Below are 27259 nucleotides of genomic sequence, written 5' to 3' on the forward strand. Positions count from 1 at the left end.
TGAAGAGGTGGTTGTTACCCGCCAGCGGAGTACTTTGAACTAGGTTCTATTCCAAAAAATGGACAAAGTGTTCAAACATTGTAACTCCAGCTGCTCATGCCCTCCGCCCTTGGCCCTGTCTCTGCGAGGAGTCAGCCATGTAATGGGACTCAATCTTTGTATATCCTCACTTTATAATCATCAAGCCACTTGTCTTCGATAATGACCAACTGCGACGCTTGCTTTTTCGCAAAGTACTCGTCTTTCGGATCGGAATAGTCTTCCTTGTCAACGTCCATGAATCCCTCCTTAGCTTTAGATCTTGGGGTAATCATGAGCGAGCGTCCTGGTAAATGTGAGCAATCAATCATCCTTGTTCTTTGTCCAATGGCAAAATCCAGACGACGGTATAGTAAACTAACATACCATTGATGGATTTATCGCAGGCAATTCGCATCATGGCACCGGCGCAGTCCTCTTGTTCACCAAATTCGACACCACGTTCAATCAACCAGTCCTCATATTCCTTAGTGCGGATAGCGCTCTTGATCCAGCACGGTGCAACATAGTTGATTCGAATTCCTTGCTCCCAGCTGCTACGTCTGACGGTCTTCATGAAGCCACGCAGGCCATGCTTAGTAGCTGTATATTCCCAGTTTCCCTAATAAGTTGGTTAGTCACGGTTTCTTGGAAGGGGGGGACAAATTCCAAGAAATTCGTGATGTGCTCACCGGTGAATCGATGTATGCGACCATGCTTCCAGTCATGATGAAGCATCGGTCACGTTCCGGGGAATCTTCCTGCTTTCTGAAATAGTGGACTGCGAGTTTCCAGGTGTAAAATGTGCCGTCCATGTTGACACGGACGATATTGAGATTAGGCTTGGTGGGAGGTCCATTCGGGTCTGTGGATTATCAGCATCTTTTCCATGTAGTAGATATGCAGGGTCAATATTCTTGTCCCTCCAACTTTCAACTACCACGTAGAGATTGACTTACTATCAAGATTCCACAAACTATCACCCGAGGCTCGGGAGATTCCCGCATTAGCAATGACAACGTCAACGCTGTTATGCGGACTCTTCGCTTTGGCCGTCTCAAATAGTGTGATCAACTGATCCCAGTCTGTAATATCGCATTTGACAAATGCAGTCTTCTCGCCATCTGCATTCAATTCCTTGGCAAGCTCGTCGCCACGAGGGTGTAGGTCGCCAAATGTGACGAATGCGCCAGCTGCACTGAAGGCGCGCACCATGGCCTCGCCCATGCCATTTGCGCCCCCAGTGATGATCACGGATTTACCCTTGGCATTGGCTAGGTCAGGAACCACGGTGTGGTCAATTGGACCGGTATAGGTGTATTTGGGAATAGGCATTGTCAAGTAACTTCCAAGTGGGTAAAATTGCAGTTGACTTTCGAGCTGTTGCACGGGGGACTGCATGCGCCACTTATAGGTGTATCCTTGCTCACTCTAGCTGCGTGTATCCGAGGCTATCCCCCGCCTATATCGCACGCGGCAGAGACGACCCCGCGCCGCTATCCTCGACGGGCGTTGCCGTTGAAACTAGGTCCCATGTCGGTATTCCGGAAAAGGATAACCGCTAATTGTACCTGGACATTCGGGCACTGTTGCCGCGATCTTCGATTGTCACAGCGGAGGTTACTTATCAAGTTCACTTCGGTTTCAGTCGGTCGGAGATGCCAATCGGTTCATAAGAACCGCACTTTCTAAGTGTACCGACTCGGTTGAGGTCGGAGGGCTAAAGTCAACACTCGAATGCAGTTGATCTCCCACTTTTAATTCAGGTAAGATCCGGGGAGTGATGAAGACGAGCTTTTTTCAAAGACCGCCCTCAAGACTTCCAAGGTGGCTATAGGTGGGCTGCTCAAATACCGACTCTGGAGAGTTGAGAGTCATGGTCGCTTCCGCTGGTGCCTTATCCTTCAGGCCTCTACCCACATCAAATATCAAACAGTTTTCAGGGGCCTGAGACTTGATTTCTATCTCTTTTGTTTATCCTTCTCCTTTCTTTGTCTGTTTCCCTCTCGTCTTCCGACCCATCTTGATCTTGGCCTTGTTTTCTTCAACTCTACAACAACAACCCCCCCCCCGGGTTATGCGATACAGCCCACCCTTGGGATCAGACAACATACGTACAACATACTCCGTACAGGGAAAAGTGTCGAAAAGGGTGCTGATTAGTGAGATGAAGATAGAGGCTATACCTGAAACGCACTCCGAAATACATGGGTACCTCGATGTGGCTAGAACTCGATCGCTTGGCCATCTACGGAGTAGTGAGAATCAAGCTCCGCTGTAGCAGCGCGGGATCCAATGTGCAGCTTCCGCAGTTGCACGGTATCTCCTGTGTGCACGGAGTACTCCGTTATGGGTACTCCGTACCACATTGTGGATGGGTTTTTTCCAATCCCCACATCGAGGCTGCGGGTGAGGCAGTCCTCAAGGGAAGTTCCTGATAATCGACCGACACGGGTGGATCCACACGGGATGTCACGGATTTTCAGATCGAATCAAGACTTGTTCATGGGGTCTTTCCACAGAACATAGCGCTATGGAGTACGCCAAGTGTGGACATCTTTCAAGTGGAAGCGAGAAAGGGGATCCTTTTAAACACCCGAAGAAAAAGAAATGAGAGAAGCGGGTAGAAAACAAAGTTTTGATAGACCTCAACATGCTAAATGCAGTTTAGAGCAGGTTCGCGGAATGCCATCCGGGGCCAAGTGGATATATTCAAGTGGCAACATAAGCGACTAGCGTTTGCCTTAGGCCCGGACGGCCAATTGTCAACTAACCGAGACGTGAAACAGAAATACCATTCTCTGACCATTCATTGTGACGGCTCATTACATTATGGCCATATGGGCCCTCATAATCACTGTTATTATAACCATCCAAACCAGCTGTTGAGTACATATCAATAATCATTCAGTTGGGAGCTCATCTCCAGCGCGGCGAAACAAATCTCTTCGTTACTGAGGATCGGCGCTTTAAGACGAGTTCGAGTTATCAGCGCAGCTGAAAGTGCCACCTAGAAAGAGAGGTAAGTTTCAAGTTGTGAAGTCAACAGCGTACTGGAACATACCAATGGCCCCTGTGGCGTAAGCATCAATGATCTGAATGACGACACCATATGTCGCACCAACAAGGAAGAAAAGTCCGAGCAGAACCATCCCCCAGTGCAGGAGATAAACCACCTTCTGCAGAAGGGAACCCTTCCGGTAGTGGCTGTTGCTGTGCAGCCACAAAAAGCCAGGAAGACAAATGGCAAGGGGCGCGAAGCAAACCGACCCGATCAACGCAACCAGATAGTTGAAGATAGGGATAGTCTCGCTGAGGATGAAGGAAAGAGCACCAAGAATGATGGTACAGGCCATCCAGGTACCCCAATGAACGACCGTGTTAGCCTGTAAATGGCGTGTGTTAGCCAAGATACGGACAAATATGTACTTGGCAGCAATCTAAATAGCAAGTTAGCTCTCAAGCTTGATTTTCGAAAGAAAAGATAATACTGACATGTAAGTAGATTGTCGCGCTCATGACCAATCCTATCAGCGCAACACCGTAAGACACCATTTTGATCGTTTGTCCGGCGCTCTATTCATCAGGTCAGCTCATTGCATATCGAACGGGCGCCAAGCACGAGCTACTTACACCCAATGAAGGACTCGCCACCCATTGTCCACACCAGCGGTAGACAACCAAACTGAAAGCAAGGTAAGACGCATTGACTATAATCATGCACAGGTAAAGTGCTTTCTTGTAGTCTTTCGGGTTTCGCATCTCCGACATCACTGGGATGAAGGCACTTGTACCAGCGGTGGAAACAAAAATAGTGCTGGAAGCAACCATTCCAACTGCAAATCCAGGATTATTGATAGCGACAAAGCCAAGCTCATAGGGACCCTCTTGAGGCGCGGCAGCCGGCCGGTCGCGTGTGGTGACTCCGATGACAACGATCAGGACCGCGGCATAGATCGAGATGAATCCCGCATATGTGAGCCAGCCCACATGCTGGAGCTTGCGGACCGAAGCTGTCGCAACAATCACCACTGCTGCAATCAGAGACCACCAGACCGTGCACGCAGAGTGATGGGAGAGAGCGTTCAAAGCTGTCGAAACTCCGATGATACCGCTGCCAGTGACAAGGACATAGCCGATGAGAAACAGTAGACCAGTGAGTTCCTTTGCAAACCAACCACCGGCAACCTCAGCCATATCGGCAATAGAGTGGCAATGAGGATGCTTCTTGCGGAAGTTACCAAGGATCACGAAAGAGTATGTGTTGAATATGCCCCAGGCAACGATACTGAGCGAGCCACCCACTGCACCAAGAGAGTACAGCGAGGATGGCAGCGACAACACACCTGTCGCAAAGAGAACCTTCACGAAGATAATGCACGCCTTGAACCAGCCGACACCGCGGAAGCTGACACCATCCTCGGTTTTCTTGAAAACCTCATACTCTTCGCCTGAGTCTTGATGGCTTCCCACCTCCGCATCCTCCACTCTAGCCTTCTCATCAACAGTCATGACGTATGAATTGGGCTATTCTATCGGAACAAGAGATACTTGGGAAAAGTAAAGTTCAGAAGGATGCACCGAGGGGAGAAAAGCTCTCATAAAGACATTGTTCTCACAAATTAGAGGCCTGCCAATGGCGGTAATAAACTGTGGACCCTGTAGAGCAAGCGTTCATTGTTTGCCACTAGTCGCGATGCACCAAGGCGCTACTTACCAAGGCCGGGCAATATCTTGACCTCCTGATAGTCACCGATCTCTATGGATGCTCGATATCGCTGCCATGGACTACTTTGGAGCCGAGTTCAGGACTAGCCAACACAATACAGTCTGCCTCTGTCTTGTTCTGTCGGAGACGCGTTTCCGAAGTTCAGAAAAAGTGATATTGCAGTCATATTGCTGTTTCTTCAATCTAGATGAACGACCCACAGTCCACAAGACCCGGCGTGGGGCAAAATTAGGCCTAAAGCATCGGGGTTTGTCTTTGCAAACCAGTCAGAGCTTTGATGGGACCAGTACGGAGTAGGTAGTCTCAATTCGAAGGCATCAGCTGCACTGACTCCATCAGAAGTTTATTGCACCATCGGGCCATTATACCAAAGTGGTTTCATGGGCGTAACGGCATCCTTTGTTGTAAATTTTTCGTACGTACTCCGTACAGAGCTACCTGATTGTGAGAGGGCCGAAGGACTAACCTCATTTTTTACTCCGTTCTCCGTAAAAATCCTCGTATATATTGCAGGGAGAAATTGTGCTTGAAATTGGTTTGTGGGCCCAAATCGTTGAGCAGGGGTGTGTGGGGCTTTTGAGTCAGGTTGAAGACGGCAAGTTGCATTGATGCGACATTTAGCACGTTCTCTTCTACAGGCCTGTAAGACTCCGATGTACTCCACACTCGTTGTTCTTGATGGGCCAGGAATCCGAGATGAGAAAAGGGAGAAACAGGGGGAAAGGGGGTGTTGCCGCGCGAGACGATCTGCACGGGCCGTGGGATCAGCACCATCGTTGCCCGCTGCCCATTCAGCATACGAAGAAGTCAAAGGGTGAGAGTTTTCAGTGTTTATTCCTGACCATAATGTAGTTGCGCGTCACCTAACAGGGTCAGTCAATATTGCATTTTTACATCTCCATGATAAAGATGATATCAAAGGTTGAGTACTGCCATCCCCGTTTGACATAGCATACTACAATGATCCACGAAACCCTTGTGCCAGCATTATCGCGAAGTAACTCCCAATTTCAAGCTTCACTGTCTGGTCAGAACAGCGGATGCGACATGAATATGATTGAAAACATGCTCGATATAAGGAAACCGCAAATCCAAAGAATGTGTACTCAGGCGAGAAAGTGAGGAGACTTGCTCCAAGTAGTTGGAAAGGAGAAAAGAGAACGTAAATAGATACCCGGGAGGTTTAATAGCTAAACAGCTGGCTCAATGTTGTTGATATTAGGGGAGGATGATATAAATATATCACCATTGGCCCTTCAAGGAGGAGCTTCAGGTCCACGTTCTGGCATCGCTAACGGTGCTGGTATCCCCGGTTCCCACTGCCCACTTGGAATGGCCCGTGCTCCTGCTGGTGCTGGTAGGAGCAGTCGGCGAGATTGAGCGTTTGTCGCACTGGGTGGGTGTTGAACGAGATCCAGTTTTGGCAGGCCAAGCCCAGATTTCGAGGTTGCGATGTATAAAAAGCTGCTCGCCGGTGCCGTTCCCAAATACAACAGATCACATAAAATTGGGCCGTCTAGACGAGGTACTCCATCGCTTGTCCAGTGACCTGGGTTGAGACAGCATGGGATCCTACTCCAAGACGTCATTCTCTGTCTATTTCCATCAAGAATTGTAACTTCAACTTCGATGACATCCCTAGTGAGGAAGCCAGATGCAGTTCTTGTCCTTGCCACATTCATCACGGGTACATTTGGACCGACGGTTGCGCCATAGGGACCAAGAAGTGTGATCATGTCTTCTTTATAGATGCTCATCATAGTGGCACCTGTATCGTGTACAAAATCCAACTCTGTAAACCACTCAACACCCGGTAAACGGAGTGCTAATCTTACCTATGTTTCAAGATTAACAGAAATGCAACGGAGAATAGGGATATAGCTCCCTACAAGAGATGGGGCATACATTATGCATTTTTGGGCGGTGTACAGCTCGAGCTGCCTTGATTCCGACATAACAGCTTTCAGGTCCCGGACCGGTCACCTATTATCACTCATTAGCAAGCTGCACCTAGCCATTTGAGAGATTGGCTAACAAATTTACCCCTTCGGTCCAAAATCCTTTATGGCCTCCGTGCTTAGAATTAAGGGCCTCAAATTCATCCCAGTCGAATCGCCTTGGTTGACAAATTTGGGCGCCTTTGGACCAGTATGTGACAAACCCAACGTTCCATTCAAGCTTGCCTGATCGGTACGCATTCAAAAGAGCCCCAATGTTTGGAAGTTGCTCGGATTCATCTCCATTATCTTCTAGATCTTTCTTCATAGCTTCCAATTCATGCAACCGTTGGATTGTATTCCAGGTAAGGTCTTGAGGCTCCGAGTTTATTATATCTCTGTAATATGATAGTGAGAAAGTATTCAAAAAGTCCACACTCTATAAACTCACTCGTGCTTGGCTTTTGTAGCTGTATACTCTTTTAATCTTTGTTGGAAGACGTGGGGCATTATATTTTCAGCAATTCTCTCATGACATCTTTCGATTTGGCCATCTACATCACTGTTTTATTGCCATTAGCTGTCTGTTCGTACCTTCGCCTGGCATGATTTGGAGGCTTACTCAATTTCAAGGTCATCCTCATTTGTATGCCAGCCTCGAGGAAGCTTATTTGGATCCGTGAGAGGCCCGGCTCCTGTCCATTTGGCCCATGGCCTACTTTTGTTGGGGCGCTGTGGTCGTTTAGGTGGTACCAAAATGCCAATGTATGATTTCTCAAGATCTAGATCCTCTACCGCAATCTTCCTGCGCGAGATTGGTTCTTTTGGCGATCCTCTGGGGCGTTGAGGTGGTATTTGCTGAGCAAGAGTGCTTCGCCGAAGGTTATACCGCCGTTGTGACATTACAATTGCAACACGCCTTGAGAGTACGAGCCTTACAAATCGCTCAAAGTGCAGCTAACGGACACACGATTGGTCTGTGGTAGGGCAAGAATTGCAAGAAGCAGGGAAGTCTGAATTTCCGAATACACCACAGGGGAGAGAATGTAAACTTGAACTGATCGAATTTGAGTCTTAAGACATGAAAGGGGTGTTGTGAACAAAGAATATCACTTCAAAGGGGTCGAAGGAAGAGTCGAGTTTCAGTCAAATTAGGTATTGTTATTCTATAAATACATGTTTTCGGTGTTTCCCTTTGCTGGCCTCTTTGTTGTAGAGAAATTGGGGTCAATAAAAAGCAACTGCGAAGGGGCACAGCGGCCAGTGTCCCAATGGACCTTTTGGCCTAGTTGAGCAGGAGATCATGCTGCCCATAGGGTTGATTTGTCATATTTTGGCGTGAGTAGGTGGAGCCATGACTTTTTCAAGATCTCACATGAAAACTATTAGCACAATCTCTCACTTTTTTTGGAGCCGCGGATATCTCCAAAAATCTGGCCTTATAGGTTTGAGGGGGTCAGAAGTGATAGGCATTTACACTTTCGGGATTTCATTATCTCGCATTGTTCTAGACGAGCTTGTCATCCACCTGAAGGCCAAGCGAACAAGCTGTTGATCCGAGATGGAGAAACAACGTCACCGCGGTTCGAACGAACTCTGGAACAACGTTATTCCCAGCAGCCAATAGGGCCTGCTCTTCACTTGAAGCCCTAAGAGGCTCGGTCGAATCTGGCTGGTGGTCATTTCGTCCGACACCCCATAGATGGAATTTTCTCAAACAGAAAAGAGGAGGAAAAATATTTTCTCTGCAATAATTCTCTCAATTTCATCAATTTCGCTGACTCTGCTGCTGCTGTTGCCTGGACGCAAAGATGACGGAAAGCGATAGGCAGAACGATGTTCAAGTCATTGAAGACTTCCTTTGCATTGTAGCGACACTACCGCGGTAGCGGGACTTGGGTCAGAATGGCCATTAGGCTCAATTGATCATATGGTGTTTCTTTTCGTTCCTATTAAAGTCGTGTTCGTGTACTCCGTACGAGGATACACATTCAGATCCCACCTTGCTCCCGCCTCAAAATGGCTTTCTTTAACCCCCGAAGCTCCAGCAAGCGCGTTGTCGTCCGCTTGACTACTATCCACACCTCACAGGTCGTCTAATGTTCAACTTTGACACACGGGCGGCCGAAATTTCTCAAATGGAAATAGGAGCCGAGCTATTGGTGGCACGTTCTGCATTGCAGCTGAATGATCTGAAAACACCGGATCGTGCAGTGGTCATATATTGATGAAGAACCTGTCGGGTTGCGGTAACGCTTTGACACCTCCTTTTGACCCACCATTGAAGGTGTCTGCCGCGATCGTATCCTTGCTGTTCAGCATACGCTATTCTCTTGTGGTGGTGTTGCTCTTGGTATTCGGTTGCATCACATCGTTTGCGATGCATCAGGGCTTTTCCAGCGAGTCGGAGATCTTGCGGAACTCTATCGTGGCCTGAGCGGCTTATCGAGACCGGTTCTCTTCGCTGATCCCGAGATTCAATCATATCTCCGGGAGCCAAGTCTATTATCGGAAATCCAACGAAAGGAAGCTCTGATGTACCAAATATCAATATTTTCCTTGGGAGAAGACCCTGTTGAAGCATCAAGCCCACATATCAAGACCGAAGCTCCTACTGTTCAGTCTGAGCTCACAGGAAAGGTGACCGGGTGTCTGCTGCGCTTTTCGGGCCGCAAACTGCAGCAACTTGAGAAATCAGCTAAAAGGAGGAAGCTGGGTATCTTCATTCGAAGTATTGTCAGCGTATCTGTACCAGCATTTATACCGTGCACGAGTACATTCATCGAAGTGGCGCGGTGCCTCAGACTCTGAAGTCGCTTCTCGCCTTTCTCGTGGCTTTTGGGCCTCCATCGAAGCGCGTGGACCTACTCGTCTCGGCCTTTCGCAGGAATATTTTCCGAACGCTGTGACACCGTTAATTCTTGCTGAATCGCTACATGAGCTACTCACGAATGGTTCGCTTTGACAGGCGACACGTGTTATCCATGATGTTGTTCGATCATTTGAGCCAGAAGAGACGGCCAAGGACTTGAATTGGATTGCCGTACAGCCTGATAAAAGCCAAATCAAAGTCAAATTCCCCTTCAGCTGTGGTAATTCTACCGTCAGTCAGTGGAGCAAGCATCAGACGTACCTTGGAGTTAATTTTAATGTCGATGAAGATGGCAATGCCACCTCACTTGTTCTTTTCACCCCTCAACTCGCTAAGATCACTTGAGTTGATGGGTTGGCAATAATGTTATTCTCGGAAGAACAGTTGATGCAAGCTAGGTAGTGAAAAGGGAAGTTCATTAGACATCCCGTGCTCCATCGACATCAATATAACAGTCACGGAGCTCTTGTGGCCAATCTCGATTTTGAGGGTATTTCTGCTGATATCACGGCGAGTACACCTTGAGACCAAAGCCTTCCCGGGTCGACACTGTTGACTCTTGAGACACGCGTGGGTTGTCTTGTTGATCAGGCTTCCCATTTCTTCTAGTAGCTGGTTCAGATAGTTTAGAAAGGCTAGAAAAATACATGAACAGGGAGTACTATGTCGTATTGAACTAGCAGGAAGGGAGAAGGACGAGAGGAAAAGAAGATGGGGGAGAGAAGGAGGAAGAAGGAACTATCTATCTGATGGGTGCTGTCGGCCTGGGGCAGCAAGGCCTCAACACACAGTCAGAAATAGCATCCACCTTCACCTTCACCTCTCTCATTAGACACCCTCAAGCTAGTAGCATTAGGATTCACACTTATTCCTCACATAATCACATATCTACACGTAATTACGGAATGAGTATTCAAATACAACATCTACGCGTAGCTTTAACCTTCCTAATTTAATTGGTATATTCGAGCGGTTTCCCGCAATGAGATTCGGACATAATATTCGATATGACGCATGTATATGTCGGCTTAGACTCGTGTGCCGCCTTAGAGATTATGAATGCGGGGCTGTCAGTTCTTCTAAAGCTGTGTTGATAGATATGGCGCCATATTTATATTATTAATACACCAACGGCCTCCGGAGCATTTTGTGGTTCATAATTCGCAAGTGCATGGTGTTATTGTCCGAGTTAGCACGCAAGACCCCATCCGTGATCCTCGGACTGGAACCTCAATTTACCGAGGTATACGATAATTTTCATTCTATTCTTCCTCAAAGATTCTGTGAGATTCAATTGTTTTACATCTTGTGTTGCATGAATACATGAATAACTTTGGAACATTTTGCACTCAATATTGACGGATAAAATGATTATCGCAGAAGCAGGTCTTGCAATTTGTGCAAAATATCAATGCCGATGCATAGTGAATAACGGATCCTTTCAAATCATCCATGCAGGTTTCGCGTATATCGGCCATCCGTAAATTCTATACGTGATTCTAGGATGCCATGACGCGAAGACAGGCGTGGGCTGAGGAATATGGATATTTAAGTCAGTGGTCACCCACAGATACAAGATAGCAATTTCCTCAAACTCGACCAACGAGCAAAGTGATTCATACAGCTCTCAACTCAACATGGCACCCTCTATTGCCGAAGCTACCACTGCAGAAATCGTCGTTCCTGTCAAGACCGCTGCTGGAAAGACCGATGGCAAAGCCAGAGTGAGGAAGATCATTGAAGAGGAAGGAGAAAACACCACTGCTAGTGTATGTCCCAATTACCTGTTCCATTTAAACGGAGAGGTAGATCTAACCCGAAGATACAGTATCCCCACTATTTACCAGTCTTTGACTATGGCGAGAAATACCCCCCTCTGGAACCGTTTACCCATGTCGACCATGGAAAAGACGCCGATCCCAGTTTCATAGATCTTTTGCCCGAAGGATCCAAGATCCAAAAGTTGACCCCAAGTATTGGGTCCGAAGTCACAGGCGTTCAGCTCAGCAAGCTCAGCCCCGCTGGGAAGGACCAGCTCGCCCTACTCGTCGCCCAGCGTAAGGTTGTCGCCTTCAGAGACCAAGACTTGGCCGACTTGCCTATCCAAGAAGCCCTTGACTTCGGTGGTTACTTTGGTCGCCATCATATCCACCCGACTAGCGGGGCCCCAGACGGATATCCGGAGCTTCACCTGGTTCACCGGAACAAGAGCCAGGGGGAGTTCGATAAATATCACGCAACAACGAACAGCACTGTCGGATGGCACTCCGATGTCACATATGAGCAGCAGCCACCGGGCACGACGTTCTTGTATGTCCTCGACACTCCCGAAGTAGGTGGAGATACTGTATTCGCCAATCAAGTCGAGGCCTATAATCGGCTTTCGCCGGCATTCAAGGAGAGACTCCATGGTCTCAAGGCTCTTCATTCTGGCGTAGAGCAGGCTGAGTTTAGCCTACATCTTGGTGGGGTTAATAAACGTGAACCAGTGCAGACTGAGCATCCTCTTGTTCGAACCCATCCCGTGACGGGCGAAAAAGCACTTTTCGTCAATTCGGTCTGTAAGTATATTATGTTTGATTGCTGCTTGAAAGTTCCCGCACTTACATCAAGACAAGTTACTCGCAGTATCGTCGGGCTGAAGAAGGAGGAGAGCGATGCGCTCCTAGGCTTCCTGATTGCTCATATCGCGCGCGGCATTGACTTCCATGCTCGTGTTCGATGGGCCCCCAAGACAGTTGTTATTTGGGATGTAAGTGCATTAATCACCTAAGAAATGCTTCCAAGTTCTAACATATGCTTAGAACCGTGTCACTGCGCACTCTGCTCTTGTGGATTGGACAACTGGTGAGCGTCGCCACTTGGCACGCATCACTCCACAAGCCGAGCGCCCTTTCGAAACTCCTTATGTACCAGAAGCATGAAAGGCTCAAGCAAAGACTTGAGAACTATCCATTCAGCTCATGGATCCTTTGGAATAGTCAATATGTCTAATGATGATTTTTGCTTTGTGTCAACAGGGCCAATACATGACATGACTCAGGCCAATGTCTATCTACAGCCGTACAATAGTACAATTTATCATTTACGATCACATTGGGATGATAATAAAATATAGCTAAATTTTTTGGGCCTATAGAAGCAGAGGATTAATTAATCCCTCCCTGGCGACATATTGCAACATCTCCGCTAAGATGAACGCAAGCAATCGCATTTAAGGCGCTATGGTGCAATATCCCCAACGCTCGCCAGAAGCCTGTCAAATGCCTTAGGTCGTGTGTTCTAGACTACTAAACTTATAACGGGAGTGTATTTGAGTTTGATAATATCTGTACATGTAGGTAATAAAATCAGTTATTCTAGTCGACTTCTTATTAATGGGTGTAGTGCTGCGATCTGATAATCAATTGCTCTTTCCATTTATCATGTTTACAGCAGCTTAATATGTAGACCCTATGATGTGTTTCTCTATATTGTGTACTTTGGGCCGTTTTGATAGTTTAATTGCAATCCGATGAACTGATACGTACTCGGCATTGCGTCTGTATGCTCTTGGTGAGTTAAATGCTACAGATAGTATATAGAACAGCGTAAAGACACAAATTCCTGACTTAAGGAGCTCAAAGTTTGGTTGGGTCAAGCCCGGCCAGGTGCACAGATTCGAGCGTGCTACTATTTCTGTTTTTGGAATTTAGGCGGCCCTGCCCGAGACAGTGTTGACCTTGTTTTTGTCGCATTGCAGATTGCGAGTTTGGGAAGCGGCGGCAGTGTTATTGATAGAGGTGAGTATGATTACCAAAACCAGTTGGGTTGGTAAGACGCTGATTCTCAGAAATTACGAAATCAGAAAACGCACTTATGAGAAGTGACTCGGACGATTCGGACGCGGGTGGATTAAGACTGTGAAGCCACGGATGAGTATCCGGATTTTCGCTTACTGCGGTGAGAAAGTGGAAGTACTGAGCAGAGTTGGAAATATGATAGTGACCGCAAGCCTCGACGAACTCGGAGTATGCGATGCGCCATTGGTTGACGAACTCTTGTGGCGTAGTGCTGCCATCGTACGTCGTATGAGTCCACCTGGAGAATTTGTCATAACCGGTATTGCACTTGTGAACTCCAAAGATCTTATACAGCGTCTGGAACGCGACAAAGGCATTTGGCGCTGTGTTGATGTACAACTTGATCGAGCTATGGACTATAGCGTGAAGGTATGGAAGGAGTGTGTGCGACTTTTGATTCCACTTATCGAGATCCGTATGCTCGGTGTCGCTAGGCCGGGCGTATGCCCCGGTAAGGAGCTCGAAGAGTTGAGAATCGTGTGTGTCGAGAGCACACTTAAGTGCGGCAGACCACGAGGCGAAGTTCTCCTCGCCGGTGAGAATCGGGACAAGCTCAGCAGGCTTAGGCTCGGCAAAGCTGGCAGCTGGACTCTTTGACATGGTGAAACTTGATAAACGAAGGTTAGCAAGGTATTTCATAACCCCGACCCGATGAATGCTAAGATAAAAGGCGTGATGAAGCTTGATGAAGAGGCTAGGTCTTTTTGACCCGGAATTCACCTTGTTAGTAGTGAAATATGATGAAGTTGGGAGCTATGATAGCGATGCTGTGGACGGTGACAGGTGCAAGGTCTGATAAAAAAAAACGAGTCGATGGTAAGTCTGGCTTGTTGATGAAAATGTTGGTGCGTGACTTGGTAATAGTGAGTAGCGAGGTGAGGTGCTATATTATTAGCTAGATGTAGGTGATTGCTCTAAAGTAACACACCACAGTTTCTAAATTGATCAGCAACAAGTTTTAGTTGAGGATCGGCTGAGAACTACTAATGATGATTCGATGGAAGAACCCCATCCTGGCTACAGATTCGAACTAGCGACACGTTTGCATGTTGAAGCATGTGACGACTCAATATGCCACTAGCCTAAAATTCCCAAATAGCAAGAGGGCATAGGGCTCTGAACGGATCATCTGAGGGTCCATGTTCTCTTTAGCCAAAATTCAGAGATCGCCAAGTTGGGGTCTGGACTGGCTAAGATTCACACCGTTCTTTGTCTCGCAGATAATTACATACCTAAGTACGGAGTACATCGAGGGATAGCTCGAAAGATCTGCTTAAAATGAGGGCCCTTTGAACCCGCTTCGCCATTCGGTCCCTTGACTAGTGAAAACTGCATAGTGATTGTTTCATTTAGGCCATAGGTTTCGAATACCTATTTGGACACAATATAGCCTAGATGATTGCGCCCGCTTAATGATACATCTCGAGATGTTGTGGTCATCAGCCGATCAACTCATGGGGCATGCCGCTCAATCCAATGCCTTCACGGTGCTGATGCAATCTGAATCCCATGGTGCATGAAAGAAAGCCAGTAGACAAGGGAGTGCAATTGACCACTACAGTGCCAAGATTCCTTGTGCATGGGTTCGTGCTAGTGAGGACTTCTTGCTTTTACTCATTGGCGCCACTTTCTATTCTTGTAAAATTGTGGATTAATAACAATGCCTCCTGGACGATGGCTGGTCCCAGCTCATGGTTTGTTCACCGCATCACCGAGCTGGCCTTGATATTGGACACCAAGCTCCTTGCTCCTACCTAGGTAGCTATATAACATTAGTCATAGAGGTCTAGCTTGGTATGTTTTCAAAGAACTCGAGAGGCTCTTTTGTTCAGGGTGCGTCAACCCCCCTTCAAAAGAAATATGTCGGTGATGACCAGTTCAATAGTCCAAAAGAAACAAAGGATATCTTCAAGCTCTTGATGCCATTTTGCCGTTCATATATTCTCACTTCTAGGCATTTGACCAAGTGTCTAGGATCGGTTGTTATGGATTGAGGGAAAATGTCATATGTTGATAACCAGAAAACACAAGTCCCCCAGTCTATCTTTTTGGTAAGACCCAGCATATTGGATAAGATCATTCAAGTATCTAGAGCTAATCCAAAGGCTCACAGGGCGTGATCTGGGCTCTTACTGGCACCTCTTTGCTCTTCATTTTAGTTCGCATTTATGCCCAATTTACCTCCTTCCGTCGTCTCTTTATAGATGATTTCCTCGTCATCCTCGCATGGATTATGTTCTTCACCTCTGCGGTTATTTGGCAGATTGAGGGGAAAGTTCTTGAGGAGTTGAATGCGATCAGCGCCGGTACAAAGCCGTTCAAACTTGGGTTTTTGCCTCGGTACCTTAAGTTCAGGCGATTCATTGCTCCATTCGAGATACTGTTTTACTCAGCGCTGTGGTGTGTCAAATTCTCATTTCTGGCATTGTTCTACCGAATCAGTGCTAAAGTCAAGACCTTCCGGACTTGGTGGTTCGTTGTTCTTTTCTGCACAGCAAGTGTGTACATCGCTTCAGTAGCAGACATTGAGTATAAATGCAGTTGGGGAGAATTGGAGTACATTTGGAGTAAAATTAACCCAATCGAGAATCTGCTTGGCCTATACTGACGTCAAATATATTACAGATGAATGCCCTCAGCTCAATCACATTCACTACGAGAATCGTACGTTCTGGGCCAACTGTGCTGGGGATGTGATCACGGACTTGATGAGTGAGTGTATCAAAGAGCAGAAACTTCTTTGATACATCTGAAATCTAACAGTTCTCTTTTTCTCAGTCCTATCTATTCCATTTCTAGTGTTATGGAACACTCGAATCTCGCGTCGCAAAAAGTTACTCTTGTTGAGCATTTTTTCAGCAACTATTCTCATTATGGTGACCGCCATAATCAGGGTGGCCATTGGTGCGAACTATGACCGGCGGGTGAATATCAACTGGCTGTTTTTCTGGAGTTTTGTTGAAGTTGCCATTGGTAAGTCGCCTCGATTTACTGTTCAAGTGCTTGGTTTCTGACTTTGCTTGGGTAGCAATATTTGTCTCATGTGTCGCTTCCCTCCGGCAACTGTTCGTCACTTCCCAAAATCAGAGCCCATCTACCAAGCCCGCTTATCAGAACACGTATGATCCCTTGTTCAAAAGGTCCAAAGAGGCTTGTAGCGAAGACATGTCGTATATGGTCGAGGATCTTGAGCTACGCACGAATGATAGGGTTCCTATGTCGCCCTTGAACATCATACACGTTTTTCAAGATTACCATGTGACCAGTGTCGATGCAAGCCAGCCCGATGAAAAGAAGATCTCTAAGGGGCTGTAAAGGGTAGAAAAGTGCAGTGCCACTTCCTGAATCTAGCAATTCTGTTAAATTTTGGGAATCGGCCTCATTTTGTTTTATACATATCGTAGTAGGGAGCCAGGACCTACTCCTCACTACTGTCAGATCCCTATCCTAATAACTGCACATTTATGTTTTCGTTGGATAAGCATCATACGGATATATATGGCAGGTATATACAGATTGAATACACACACCCCTACACCTCTCTAATTTGACTCCATGGACTACCCTCCGTACCCTACTATTCTCTATGACAGTTGGTAAGTTGTTAGATGATGTTGCTGAATCGATCCCGTGTACCAGAGAGTGCACTGCCACCGAGCGTTCCCTTCTTCAATATGTATGTAGATATTTATATGGGAATTCCTCGGGGGCAGGATCTAGCCATTATGTCTATACTTTCAACGTCCCGTGAATTTCTAAATCAAGAAGTTGCAAAACCTTCTTTGCGATGGGGTGCTTGATATCATTCTCTGTGGAAAACAACATGACTACTGACATTCTATTGTCTCATGTATGACTTGAAATTAGACTCTGGGCTGGCTATCGTATCGCCTTGACCTGGGTTTCATTTTTAATATTGCATCCAGTCGACATACACTCTTTATGCTTTTCCCAGAGGGGAATAAAACAGATATGATCACTTTCTATAGCTTGAATATCGGGGAAATGGTAGGAATGTATTGAAATGCTACCATCTTGGCGTAGTGCGTGGTGACAGGTGAATATCAAGACATGATACAAACCAATAAAGTGATAAAAAAAAGAGTGTGATATGATCAGGAAATAACAAAGAGTACAATATTGAGTATAATATGGAAGACCAAACCTATGTAGTCATTGCTCGCCGCTTGTTACACATAACTGATTCAAATGAACTGGTATATATGTGTAGGCCTAGCAGGGTCTATGATTCTGGAATCTCAATATATCTCAATGGGCAACACGCTAAGGTTTGAATATTTACAAAATATCGAGGTCTTTATCCTATTTTGTCCTTTACATATATACTTATATACAGGTAGGAATGAGCCTTTTTACCTCGCGCTAGAAGAGCGGATTCCTAAGCCGAGGTTAAAAGAATACATAACAAGTATATAAATTTAAAAAGACGGAGTTTGATGTCATAATAGGGCGGCTGGCCTAATGGTAAGGCGCTTGATTTCGGCTCAAGAGATTGCAGGTTCGATCCCTGCGTCGCTCAATGAAATTTTTTTCGCTTTGGGAAATTGATTATTTTTTATGGGAAAATGAATTTACGGTATGCATGTAATATGTGATTACATAATTGTATTCTATGAGGGCGGCTGGCCTAATGGTAAGGCGCTTGATTTCGGCTCAAGAGACTGCAGGTTCGATCCCTGCGTCGCTCAACTTAGTTTTTTTGCTTGTTTCTGTCCGGCCTGTGACTTCATATGAGTTGCACAGCCTAAAATTAGGTACATGCCTAGAGACTTTGCTACTTGCACCAAAAATTAACCACGCGTAATATCTAGTGTCTTTCTGACTGTGAGACTCACGACCCTGCTTCTTACAATGACCATCTCAGATTTACTCCTCCGACGCAACGAGTGAGCTTCATGTCTTGTCTTTCGTTGTCATTCAGACCCAGCAGTTTTTAAATTGACATTTGATTGGCTGCTCAAGTCGTATGGAATCATGCAAGACATGGCGGCGAGCTCAAAAAAAGCGAGGGTAAAGCCCAGAATATCCCCAGTCGACGAGACAAAGGGATCCATCCGTCTCCAGAATCAGATTTCGACAGCAAATGGCATAGAAGGGTGCTAAGTCGGAAGAATCGTTGCGATATTGAAGTCTCTTGTTCATGTACGCATTCATATCCTCAGTTAATGTGAAAGTCGTCTTCGGGCCTTTCGCTACTGAGGAGAGAGGGACCGCAAAATCCTGCATTCGTCTAAGAGACAGAGAAGAAGGGAAGGAAGCTATCTAGGAGAAAGAGCTTCTTATAACAAGGCGAGGAAGGGGGAGTCACCTGACTCCAAACAGGATGTTCCATTCAAATGAAGCACTTCCGATGTCCCTGGCTTGTAGGGTGGGGGACTTGCTCGGCCCTGAGCTCGGGCAAGATTTCGAATAGCACGACACTCGGTGAGAGGAGCAGCAATGGCCGATGTAGCGAGCACCGCTGCACCATATATGATAGCAGGGAACTTCATGGCGTATATTAAAATGGTGAACTGGTGAACAACTTTGGGGGCAAAGAGCAGAGTAAGTAAATGAATGAACTATGGGGATAGAAGACAAGTCTGGAAAACATGCTGGTTATATAGGCTTTGGGGCCTGTTGCAAGCTCATCAATAAAACCATAAAACAAAAACGTGCCCAGCATAATCAAATCGGTCTATCTCCGCAAAATCGATTCGGATGTAACATCAGCTTCATCAGAAAGGAACAAGAAATATCAATATTCTCTAATTCCGTCGGAGACCGATGCATAGAACTAACTAAATATGGGTCGTGGGATATAGAAACCTCGCCCACGGGGTCAGATGCCTCAATTGACTGGAGCTACCCTGTGCATCACCACTATAGGTACTAATGAATGTTCAGCTGACGGGCTCGATAGCCTTGCCAATTTGCCATATATTCTGAAAGGGCACAGGCTTCCGGCCTTCGATTCTCCGACGGAGCATAGATGCATTGTGAGGCAGCTCGCTTTAAGTTGGTGAAGAGGATCCAGATGATATAGATTAACAATAATTGTAGACATGCAGCATGAGCAACTAGAAACTATCTACAAACTATCGCTTTTCTCAGAAGAAATCAGCGGGAAGTCTCAATAAGGCACGGCAACTTGGTGTGACTGTGGCTTGCAAGCTAATATCTCCTTGCAGCCTGGGAGTGATAAGAGTGCCAAGCTTTCGACAAGCAACTTTGCCCAGAAAGAGCAGGCGATCTGGGTATTGCGGATAAAGCTGTAGATTATAATACACCGTATTTAATAAACCCCAAGTTTGGGAAACAATGGCCATTCCTTCTTCCCCAGCTAATCTAATGCCTCGATGTTCAGGGAAATAGGAGAACACCCCCTCATCAATCTCGCGTGCAGATTTGTTTTGACTTTTCGTGCAGACAAGCTGGCCCACACTGACTACATTCGAGTATAATGTCCGAGCCAATATAGGTAAGCGTGGGGTCATTGCACATTTTTGGCGCCATCATTTCACCCGAGTACCAATCATATCTCTGATGCCATACTATTTTGGCACGGTTGAGGAGTCTGGCGTAATGTCATAAGCCTCCGGCGCTTTCAAGCCACAGCGCTTGTTTGGATGTGGTCCTAGCCAAGGTCAGAGGGAGCTGTGGTAGGCATTGAGAACTACCAATCAAAAACTTACATCATTCCCATAATATTGGCATATCTGATAATCTAGAAAGGCTAGATCAATACAGAGTTTTGGGAGAAAACTATGTCTTATTGAACTAGCTAGAGGGTGAAGGACGGGAGGAACAGGAGGAGAGCGAGAGGGGAAGGAGGAAGAACGAACTACCTACCTACCTCCTAGGTATCTATCTGATGGGTTATTTCGACCTAGGGCAGCAAGGCCTTAACAGATAACGTGAAGTAATTACTCCTAGGTAATCTTCGAGTAGGAATGGCAGAAGCATAAGTGAGCTTTACCTAAAACGGCTAAATCGCAAGTGTGTGATAGAGATGATCCTGTACGACTACTCATAAGAAGGAGTGGACTGGAAAATCTTGTATTGTGCGTAGAGAGAGAAAAGGAAGAAGAAGGAAAGCTAGCTAGACTAGACTAAAGTGCTAGGAGGTCACGTGTCTTCGCAACAGTGTGCATACTTTGAGAGACCCTAGCATTCTTTACAAGACTTGAAATAGCTATTAATAAGTATTTATGAGGGGGGGAAATAATGTACGCCACAAATAGATATGAGAGGCCAGTGGAAGGCCAGTCAGGCTGAGAGCCAGAAACCACCAGAAGTCATACATTATTTAAGAAGCAATCACTTAGCATGCCACTGTGTGGGTTGTAGTACCATGTTTCTTCCATTTTATATTTGCTCATTAGATATCCTTAGGTACTTTCTCAAACTCTTTCCCCTAATGAATCAACATACAGATATTACATCGTTAGAACCCAAGCATCTTATTGGGTACTAGTGCAATATAACACCGGACAAGATGCCCATATTGCCAGTGAAAGCCGTGATATCAACGGGGTTTAGACTGTCCGAACTCTAGGATTTTGAGGTGAACTAGTCAATTATATCACTAATCTGGGAGGCATGGGGAAAATACGAACTCAGAAACTCTCTTGGCGGCTTTTTGGCCGTTGAAGGGAATATGTTCAGATGGCTTTATTCTTTGTTTTTAAATCAAACAGACTGTATGTTTGCTTTGGAGATTCAAGTTGGTGTCAGCGACAGATGCCGAGCTCTAATCAACCCGGCTATTGCTCCTTACATGTCTACATTTAGGTATGTACCAAAAGGTTAATCAATACAGGGGAATTTGTTTCCCCGATTATTGAGCTTCGCCCGTGATAGGTGTGGCAAAATGAGCCTTTGCGCGGGCTCGTCATGACTCAGTATTTGAAAGAATCTTTCCACCTCTAGTGTTCAGATTAGAAAAAGAATTCATGTTAGGGGGCTCTATTGGGGACTGTTTTAGGATAGAGTCTCAATAGTGCCGCCAAACGCGCGGGCAGTACCAAGCAATCTATTCATTGCCTCCTAGGCACTATATGGGTGAGAGACAAAGGGCAAATTCAGGATCTGCATCCGCAGACGAGACTCAATTCTTTGTTGGTGATAAATTGTTTTGGTTTGTTTGTCTGACAGTTATGCAAGGTTTTACCATGCAACCCCGAGGACCTGCATTCAAACAATGAAGTCAATGGTATTCCATTTGTACCGACACTTGTTGACCAATACAGTGCTTTGTGTCTAGCCTCCTACATTTATGCTAGGCTATGTTTGTAATTTTGAGTTGGTTTTTTTTCCGATCGACTACCTATAAAACACGAGTCTATCGTTTCAGTGACTTATGGTGTTCCAAGGGAAATCCAAAGCAATGAGGTCCATTAAAATCCTCGTGCCACTGTTTATCCAGATAGCAACCTGTCTGTCAGGGCGCAGCTTTGGTGATGGTCATCGCCATTCAATCCAGAGGCGTGCTCCACCCGCACCACGCGCAAATGGCATCTGTTACACTTACACCATTCAGCATGGAGACAGCTGCCCGAAACTTGCCGAGCGCTATCATATCACTACTAGTGATATCGAGACTTGGAATACTGGATCGTGGGATTGGAAGGGCTGCAGTGGTGTCAAGCAGGGCGATTTTGTCTGTCTCAGCTCTGGTGCCTTTCCTATGCCGGTTGCTCTCCCACATGCTACCTGCGGTCCTCAAGTCCCTGGGACAAGACGGCCTGCCAACTACGCCGACCTTGCTTCTCTAAACCCGTGCCCTTCGGATCAATGCGTGAGACCTCTACGTTATCAATTCCTCTTGCTTCTGCTGACACTACCAACAGTGTGCTAAATCGGGTCAATGTGGTACGACCAAGGCCTCTTGCGATGCTACCCAGGCCTGTATCTTCAATTGCGGGGATAAGAGCCCCAAGAAAGCCGCGTCCAAGAGCGATGCGCAAAGTACTGCACCAAAGATGACCATTGCTTCAAAGGCGAGCACAACTTCCAGATCGAGGACGACTAACAAACCTACCACAACTTCACAGGCGACTACAAGTATAAAAACTACCACAGGTTCGAAAAAGACTACGACCAAGCACACTACCACTTCAACCACTACTACCAAAGAAGAAGTCAAAGCAACCAAGACTACTAGCGAGCTGAATCCTACTGAAACTTGGTCAATGATCCTCTATGATAAAGCAAAGTGTGAAGGGGATTATTACTCCATCCAAGGGCATGAAAATGACAAATCAGGCATATGCTTTGCTTTGTCAGAGGATACTAGCACCGAGATCTCGGATACGAAGAGGTCTTGCCGATGGTGGCTTGATGGTGGTCTCAGCTGGGACACTTGTTCCTCCAGTTCCCTTAAGCGGCCTAAGTCTTGGAGTGTTATAAACGGCCAGTGCTACGTATATAGTGATAAGAAATGTGATAGAGATAAGTATGTTGGGTTTATCGTTGGGACTGCGGGAAAATGCTACAAATGGAGGGATTCGGTTCATTTTCCTGTGGACGACTGGAACTCAATGATTTGTTGGTATATGTAGCTGATTGCCGATTTCAGTCACCAGAATATGTATTTTTTTTCTTACACACTGTCGGGCTATTTATTGGTTCCCACTTTGCCTGGTCAAAATATATAATAAAGCGTGTCCTATTCAATATAGTTTTAGCACATTAGCTTGAAGTCCTTGTAGCGGGCCACCTATTATGTACCCCAATTCAGATACGAAAAACCCCCAAAAAAAAACGACAGCGGCGCAGATCAACTGTTATGCCCTTGTTCAAAGATGTAGTTGGGATTTAGTTGGCTGGCGCCATAAAAAACTCATTGAAACTTTGTTCAATAAGCATAAAATAGCGTTTACATCCATCAACCAGCCAAGTGGCCGAGCAGTAACTCAGCCATCACATCTTCCTTGGTCTAGTGGTGATGATTTCCGCTTGTCATTAACACCGATAAGCGCGGGAGACCGGGGTTCGATTCCCCGAGGGAGAGATTTCTTTTTGCTAATTCTTTTTCATTTATTCCGCATGAATTTTTTTACAATATTGGAATAGCCGCACAGCGACGTCAATCCAGCCCCAAGCGCCTGTTATCATCAATCACGAGGGCGAAAGACGTGATATTGTTTACTTCCAAGTCAGCATTTATGTATAGTGATCAATCAAAAACAGAAGCGGGAGGCGATTGGGAGGGAGAGACACACCTAGAGACAGAAAATAACAAAATCATCAGCATTAGATTTTCGAAGGAAGATTATGTATGGACGGTAACCTTCCACCTTTATGTACCTACATGTACCTACATGTAGGTACATGTAGGTACATGTAGACACTCGATAGTAGGGAGGAGTCACTCGCACCTTCTACATTGGGTTCTTTCCTTGTAGGCCAGGATGGCAACAACATAACTTTTCTCGTTGCTGAACCTAAGAGACCCTCAGGGGTTCACTCTTTGCATCTAGCTCTTTCTTCTATCGATTCCATACCCAGCACAATCCTCCAACACTCTCACCCGGATGTCCTTCTTGCATCTCAGATCTGAATATACGGCAAGGTGATTGGTCATTATGGCCTTCTGGGTGGGCTGGGAACTATGGGAAAAGCTAAGCGTGGTAAGCATACAGCTCCCGATCAAAGAGATCATCTACTTATTGCTACTATTCATAGGTGCTGGCCTTATTGATTGTATGTGTCTACGACGCAATGCTATGAACAGCACAACTGACAACACATGCAGGCTTTAGTGCTCATTTATGCCTTATGCGTCCTTGGCTTGAATCGCTGGAGGATGAGCAAATATGCTGCAACAGAGGCAAAGGAACGAGAGGAGGAGGCTGAGCTGTATCCGATGCTGCATAAAGACGATGTCCCTTTCGGCGCCAGGGCTTTGGAAAGAGGAATTGAAGTTGAAGGAATTTGGGTATCAAATCCAAACACACCCATGCAAAGTCCACACCAGCCTGCAACTCCGGTTGGAAGCCGACCGGCTAGTCCTGGCTCGAGGTCATTGGCCAGAACACTTGAGAACTCCACATCCTCCGTGGGATCCCAGAGCTCTACGATCAGCCCGAAGCCGATGCCAGCGGTCGCTCGACGTGGGGTCATGTCCGAGCTAGACCTAGCCTCTGCAGGCTTCGTTTATGAGACTCACAGACCTGGCGGACTATATAGTCGAGCCAGTCTGCCCGTTAATACAAACGCCCTCCGCATGTCACCTGCACGGGAGGAATCAATGGTAGGCATGAAGACAACAGCAGTCAGGCAAAAACGAGCTAGTTTCCACTCGCGAGTATTCGGCACAAGCCTTCACCCGGACCCAAAAGTCTACCAAGCAGGTTTAGATGGCGCCAATGATGATATGGACTACATCCCGGCCATGAATGGATCTTCTGCTCATGTTTCAGCAGAGCACAAGCGGGCCTCACGGTTCACAAGTAAGTCGAATCTACCATGACATACTGGTTGACCATAAAGCTTAATGTGACTCCTCATCTGTAGGGAATCTTCGTCGACGATCATCCGAGGAATTCCGGCGGAGGATGAGCCAGATTTTCAACGACAATGTCCAGGGCTTGTCAGCCGAAGAGCTGGAATTCAATCCAGCTCTGCGAGAGTACCAAAGACGGAATTTCCGCGAGTCGCTGCTTCGTCCTTTCAGGCCGTGGCTCCACGCTTCTGGAGGTGGATAAAGACGAGATGCAGCTCACGAAAGGCCATTGTCTTGCGAATGAACCAGATCAATAATAACAAACCTTGGGAGGCCTGGAAGGCGAGCTCTGCTTTTCCTCAGACATCTAGCATTGATTTTGATCCAGCGTTGCGGCAGCTCATGAGCAGTTTTCAAACACTTGGTTTTGCGCAAAAGAAGATTGAGAGAATATCTTTTAATGGGAAGATGGAGTCTCAGTATGCAGCCATTGCAGCATTTGTATTCTTACACTTTTAATTGCGAATTCACCAGTGACATCCCATTGGGTCGGTAAATGAGTGTTGAGCCTCCTGAAGCCGTCTCGAACCATTCTTAAGGCCCAATGTCTAGGCAAAGCAACGGATAGGAGTACCTAAACTTTCATTTGTGCATTTTGAAGCACTTGAGAGAGAAGCAGGATGCTTGTTCCAGATCGGAAATCCCCAAGGCAGCAACACCCACGTGACCTCGCGATCCATTCAACGCGTCCAATATGTTGATTTGGAATCATCCTATGCTTTTTGCCACGAAGCGATTCTTCAGACTTTTCTGTCTTTCTACAGTCCAATCTTACTTTCATTTTCATTAACCCGCTGGAATAAAAGGGCCAATCGGTTAACCCCACTCAAGAGTATTGTTTCGCAAACGAGTAATTATCCACTCAAACGCGTCTCTTCAACTGGGTTCATTCTCCGCGACCTCAAGCCGAGACAAATTGCCCGAGGACTCTTACGACATCAACCTACCGCCGGAATCGATAATCGCAGCAAAACACCTCCAATATGGAGGGTCAAGAGCAATATGAGGACAATGGGCTTCCTGGTCCTGGTGCCCCGACCCCACTCTCTGCCCTGGACGTGAGTGAATCTGATAATAGGCCCTTGCTGCTGAATGTTGGATCATAGTACTGAGAATTTCTTTCATAGGGTGTTTCAGGGCTAACTGCCAGGGATATCAAATTGTTCGTGGATGCAGGATATAATACCGTCGAGTCTGTGGCCTATACGTATGTAGCCGAAAATCTTCAGATCAATTACACTTCCCTGGCAGCAACTTCTGTTATATCCGTTTCGTCGTCCCTGTCAAATTACTAACATGTGTGATTGACCCCAGGCCGAAACGGTTGTTGGAACAGATCAAGGGTATCTCAGAACAAAAAGCCACAAAGATCCTAGTCGAAGGTGAGTCTATTCTGCGCCGAGCTACAGCCTTGGCCGAGGGCAGGTCTGCTAACAATAATTACTCCATTAGCTTCAAAGCTGGTACCCATGGGCTTCACAACGGCTACCGAAATGCATGCCCGAAGAAGCGAGCTCATCTCAATCACAACCGGATCCAAGCGACTTGACACATTGCTTGGAGGTGGCGTTGAAACCGGGTCAATTACGGAAATTTTCGGAGAATTCAGAACCGGAAAGAGTCAGATTTGTCACACTCTCGCAGTGACTTGCCAGTTGCCTTTCGATATGGGTGGTGGTGAGGGTAAGTGTCTCTACATCGACACAGAGGGTACTTTCCGCCCAGTGCGATTGCTTGCAGTCGCACAGCGATATGGTCTCGTCGGTGAGGAAGTCCTTGATAACGTCGCATACGCACGAGCATATAACTCGGATCACCAGCTCCAGCTGCTCAACCAGGCCTCCCAAATGATGTGTGAGACGCGATTCTCACTCCTCGTGGTTGACTCGGCGACATCTCTGTACCGAACAGACTTCAACGGCCGTGGTGAACTCGCATCGCGACAGACCCATCTGGCCAAGTTCATGCGTACTCTACAACGCCTTGCAGACGAATTCGGCATTGCAGTCGTAATTACGAACCAGGTCGTTGCCCAGGTTGATGGTGGACCTAGTGCCATGTTCAATCCGGATCCCAAGAAACCCATTGGTGGTAATATCATCGCGCACGCCAGTACCACCCGACTGAGCCTCAAGAAGGGCCGCGGTGAGACTCGAATCTGTAAGATTTACGATAGTCCTTGTCTCCCGGAGAGTGACTGTCTTTTCGCTATCAATGATAATGGTATCGGGGACCCCAGTGAGAAGGACCTTGAAGATAAATGAGTGAACCTTTTGCAAGGGTACACTTTTGTTCCGCGACACGATTTTAGTGACTTGATGAGTATCACATTCAATTGTTTATGTTCTCGAT

At 46.5% G+C, this 27259-nt stretch overlaps 10 protein-coding genes across 10 annotated transcripts; 7 read left to right on the forward strand and 3 right to left on the reverse strand.

The window, feature by feature from the left end:
• Window positions 1-149: 149 nt before the first annotated feature.
• On the reverse strand, window positions 150-1353 carry N7457_000753 (uncharacterized protein; the record flags this gene model as incomplete). The annotated part of the gene is made up of 4 exons (XM_057171821.1): window positions 150-325; window positions 406-640; window positions 711-883; window positions 978-1353. 4 exons carry the CDS (start codon window positions 1351-1353, stop codon window positions 150-152), a joined length of 960 nt encoding a protein of 319 aa, XP_057035724.1.
• Window positions 1354-2987: 1634 nt separating this feature from the next.
• On the reverse strand, window positions 2988-4530 carry N7457_000754 (putative neutral amino acid permease; the record flags this gene model as incomplete). Its single annotated transcript, XM_057171822.1, has 4 exons — window positions 2988-3028; window positions 3083-3458; window positions 3514-3594; window positions 3652-4530. The coding sequence occupies 4 exons, from the start codon at window positions 4528-4530 to the stop codon at window positions 2988-2990; spliced, it is 1377 nt and encodes a 458-aa protein (XP_057035725.1).
• A 4253-nt stretch (window positions 4531-8783) lies between these two features.
• N7457_000755 (uncharacterized protein) lies at window positions 8784-9901 on the forward strand (the record flags this gene model as incomplete). Its single annotated transcript, XM_057171823.1, is given in 4 exon segments — window positions 8784-8892; window positions 8972-9426; window positions 9440-9589; window positions 9653-9901. The coding sequence occupies 4 exon segments, from the start codon at window positions 8784-8786 to the stop codon at window positions 9899-9901; spliced, it is 963 nt and encodes a 320-aa protein (XP_057035726.1).
• A 1292-nt stretch (window positions 9902-11193) lies between these two features.
• Window positions 11194-12480, forward strand: N7457_000756 (TauD/TfdA dioxygenase family protein; the record flags this gene model as incomplete). The annotated part of the gene is made up of 4 exons (XM_057171824.1): window positions 11194-11325; window positions 11385-12117; window positions 12175-12308; window positions 12361-12480. The coding sequence occupies 4 exons, from the start codon at window positions 11194-11196 to the stop codon at window positions 12478-12480; spliced, it is 1119 nt and encodes a 372-aa protein (XP_057035727.1).
• An 846-nt stretch (window positions 12481-13326) lies between these two features.
• On the reverse strand, window positions 13327-13998 carry N7457_000757 (uncharacterized protein; the record flags this gene model as incomplete). Its single annotated transcript, XM_057171825.1, has 1 exon — window positions 13327-13998. The coding sequence occupies one exon, from the start codon at window positions 13996-13998 to the stop codon at window positions 13327-13329; it is 672 nt and encodes a 223-aa protein (XP_057035728.1).
• Window positions 13999-15398: 1400 nt separating this feature from the next.
• Window positions 15399-16713, forward strand: N7457_000758 (uncharacterized protein; the record flags this gene model as incomplete). Its single annotated transcript, XM_057171826.1, has 5 exons — window positions 15399-15449; window positions 15512-15965; window positions 16024-16110; window positions 16198-16371; window positions 16427-16713. The coding sequence occupies 5 exons, from the start codon at window positions 15399-15401 to the stop codon at window positions 16711-16713; spliced, it is 1053 nt and encodes a 350-aa protein (XP_057035729.1).
• Window positions 16714-21760: 5047 nt separating this feature from the next.
• Window positions 21761-22961, forward strand: N7457_000759 (LysM peptidoglycan-binding domain-containing protein; the record flags this gene model as incomplete). Its single annotated transcript, XM_057171827.1, has 2 exons — window positions 21761-22198; window positions 22251-22961. 2 exons carry the CDS (start codon window positions 21761-21763, stop codon window positions 22959-22961), a joined length of 1149 nt encoding a protein of 382 aa, XP_057035730.1.
• A 163-nt stretch (window positions 22962-23124) lies between these two features.
• Window positions 23125-23575, forward strand: N7457_000760 (uncharacterized protein; the record flags this gene model as incomplete). The annotated part of the gene is made up of 2 exons (XM_057171828.1): window positions 23125-23392; window positions 23484-23575. The coding sequence occupies 2 exons, from the start codon at window positions 23125-23127 to the stop codon at window positions 23573-23575; spliced, it is 360 nt and encodes a 119-aa protein (XP_057035731.1).
• A 412-nt stretch (window positions 23576-23987) lies between these two features.
• On the forward strand, window positions 23988-25109 carry N7457_000761 (uncharacterized protein; the record flags this gene model as incomplete). The annotated part of the gene is made up of 4 exons (XM_057171829.1): window positions 23988-24032; window positions 24088-24105; window positions 24158-24854; window positions 24919-25109. 4 exons carry the CDS (start codon window positions 23988-23990, stop codon window positions 25107-25109), a joined length of 951 nt encoding a protein of 316 aa, XP_057035732.1.
• A 781-nt stretch (window positions 25110-25890) lies between these two features.
• On the forward strand, window positions 25891-27171 carry N7457_000762 (recombinase RAD51; the record flags this gene model as incomplete). The annotated part of the gene is made up of 4 exons (XM_057171830.1): window positions 25891-25965; window positions 26035-26114; window positions 26222-26289; window positions 26360-27171. 4 exons carry the CDS (start codon window positions 25891-25893, stop codon window positions 27169-27171), a joined length of 1035 nt encoding a protein of 344 aa, XP_057035733.1.
• Window positions 27172-27259: the final 88 nt, after the last annotated feature.

This window comes from Penicillium paradoxum (genome assembly GCF_028828445.1).
Source record: "Penicillium paradoxum strain IBT 22861 chromosome Unknown utg000002l_segment0_segment0, whole genome shotgun sequence".
Lineage (NCBI taxonomy): Eukaryota > Fungi > Ascomycota > Eurotiomycetes > Eurotiales > Aspergillaceae > Penicillium > Penicillium paradoxum.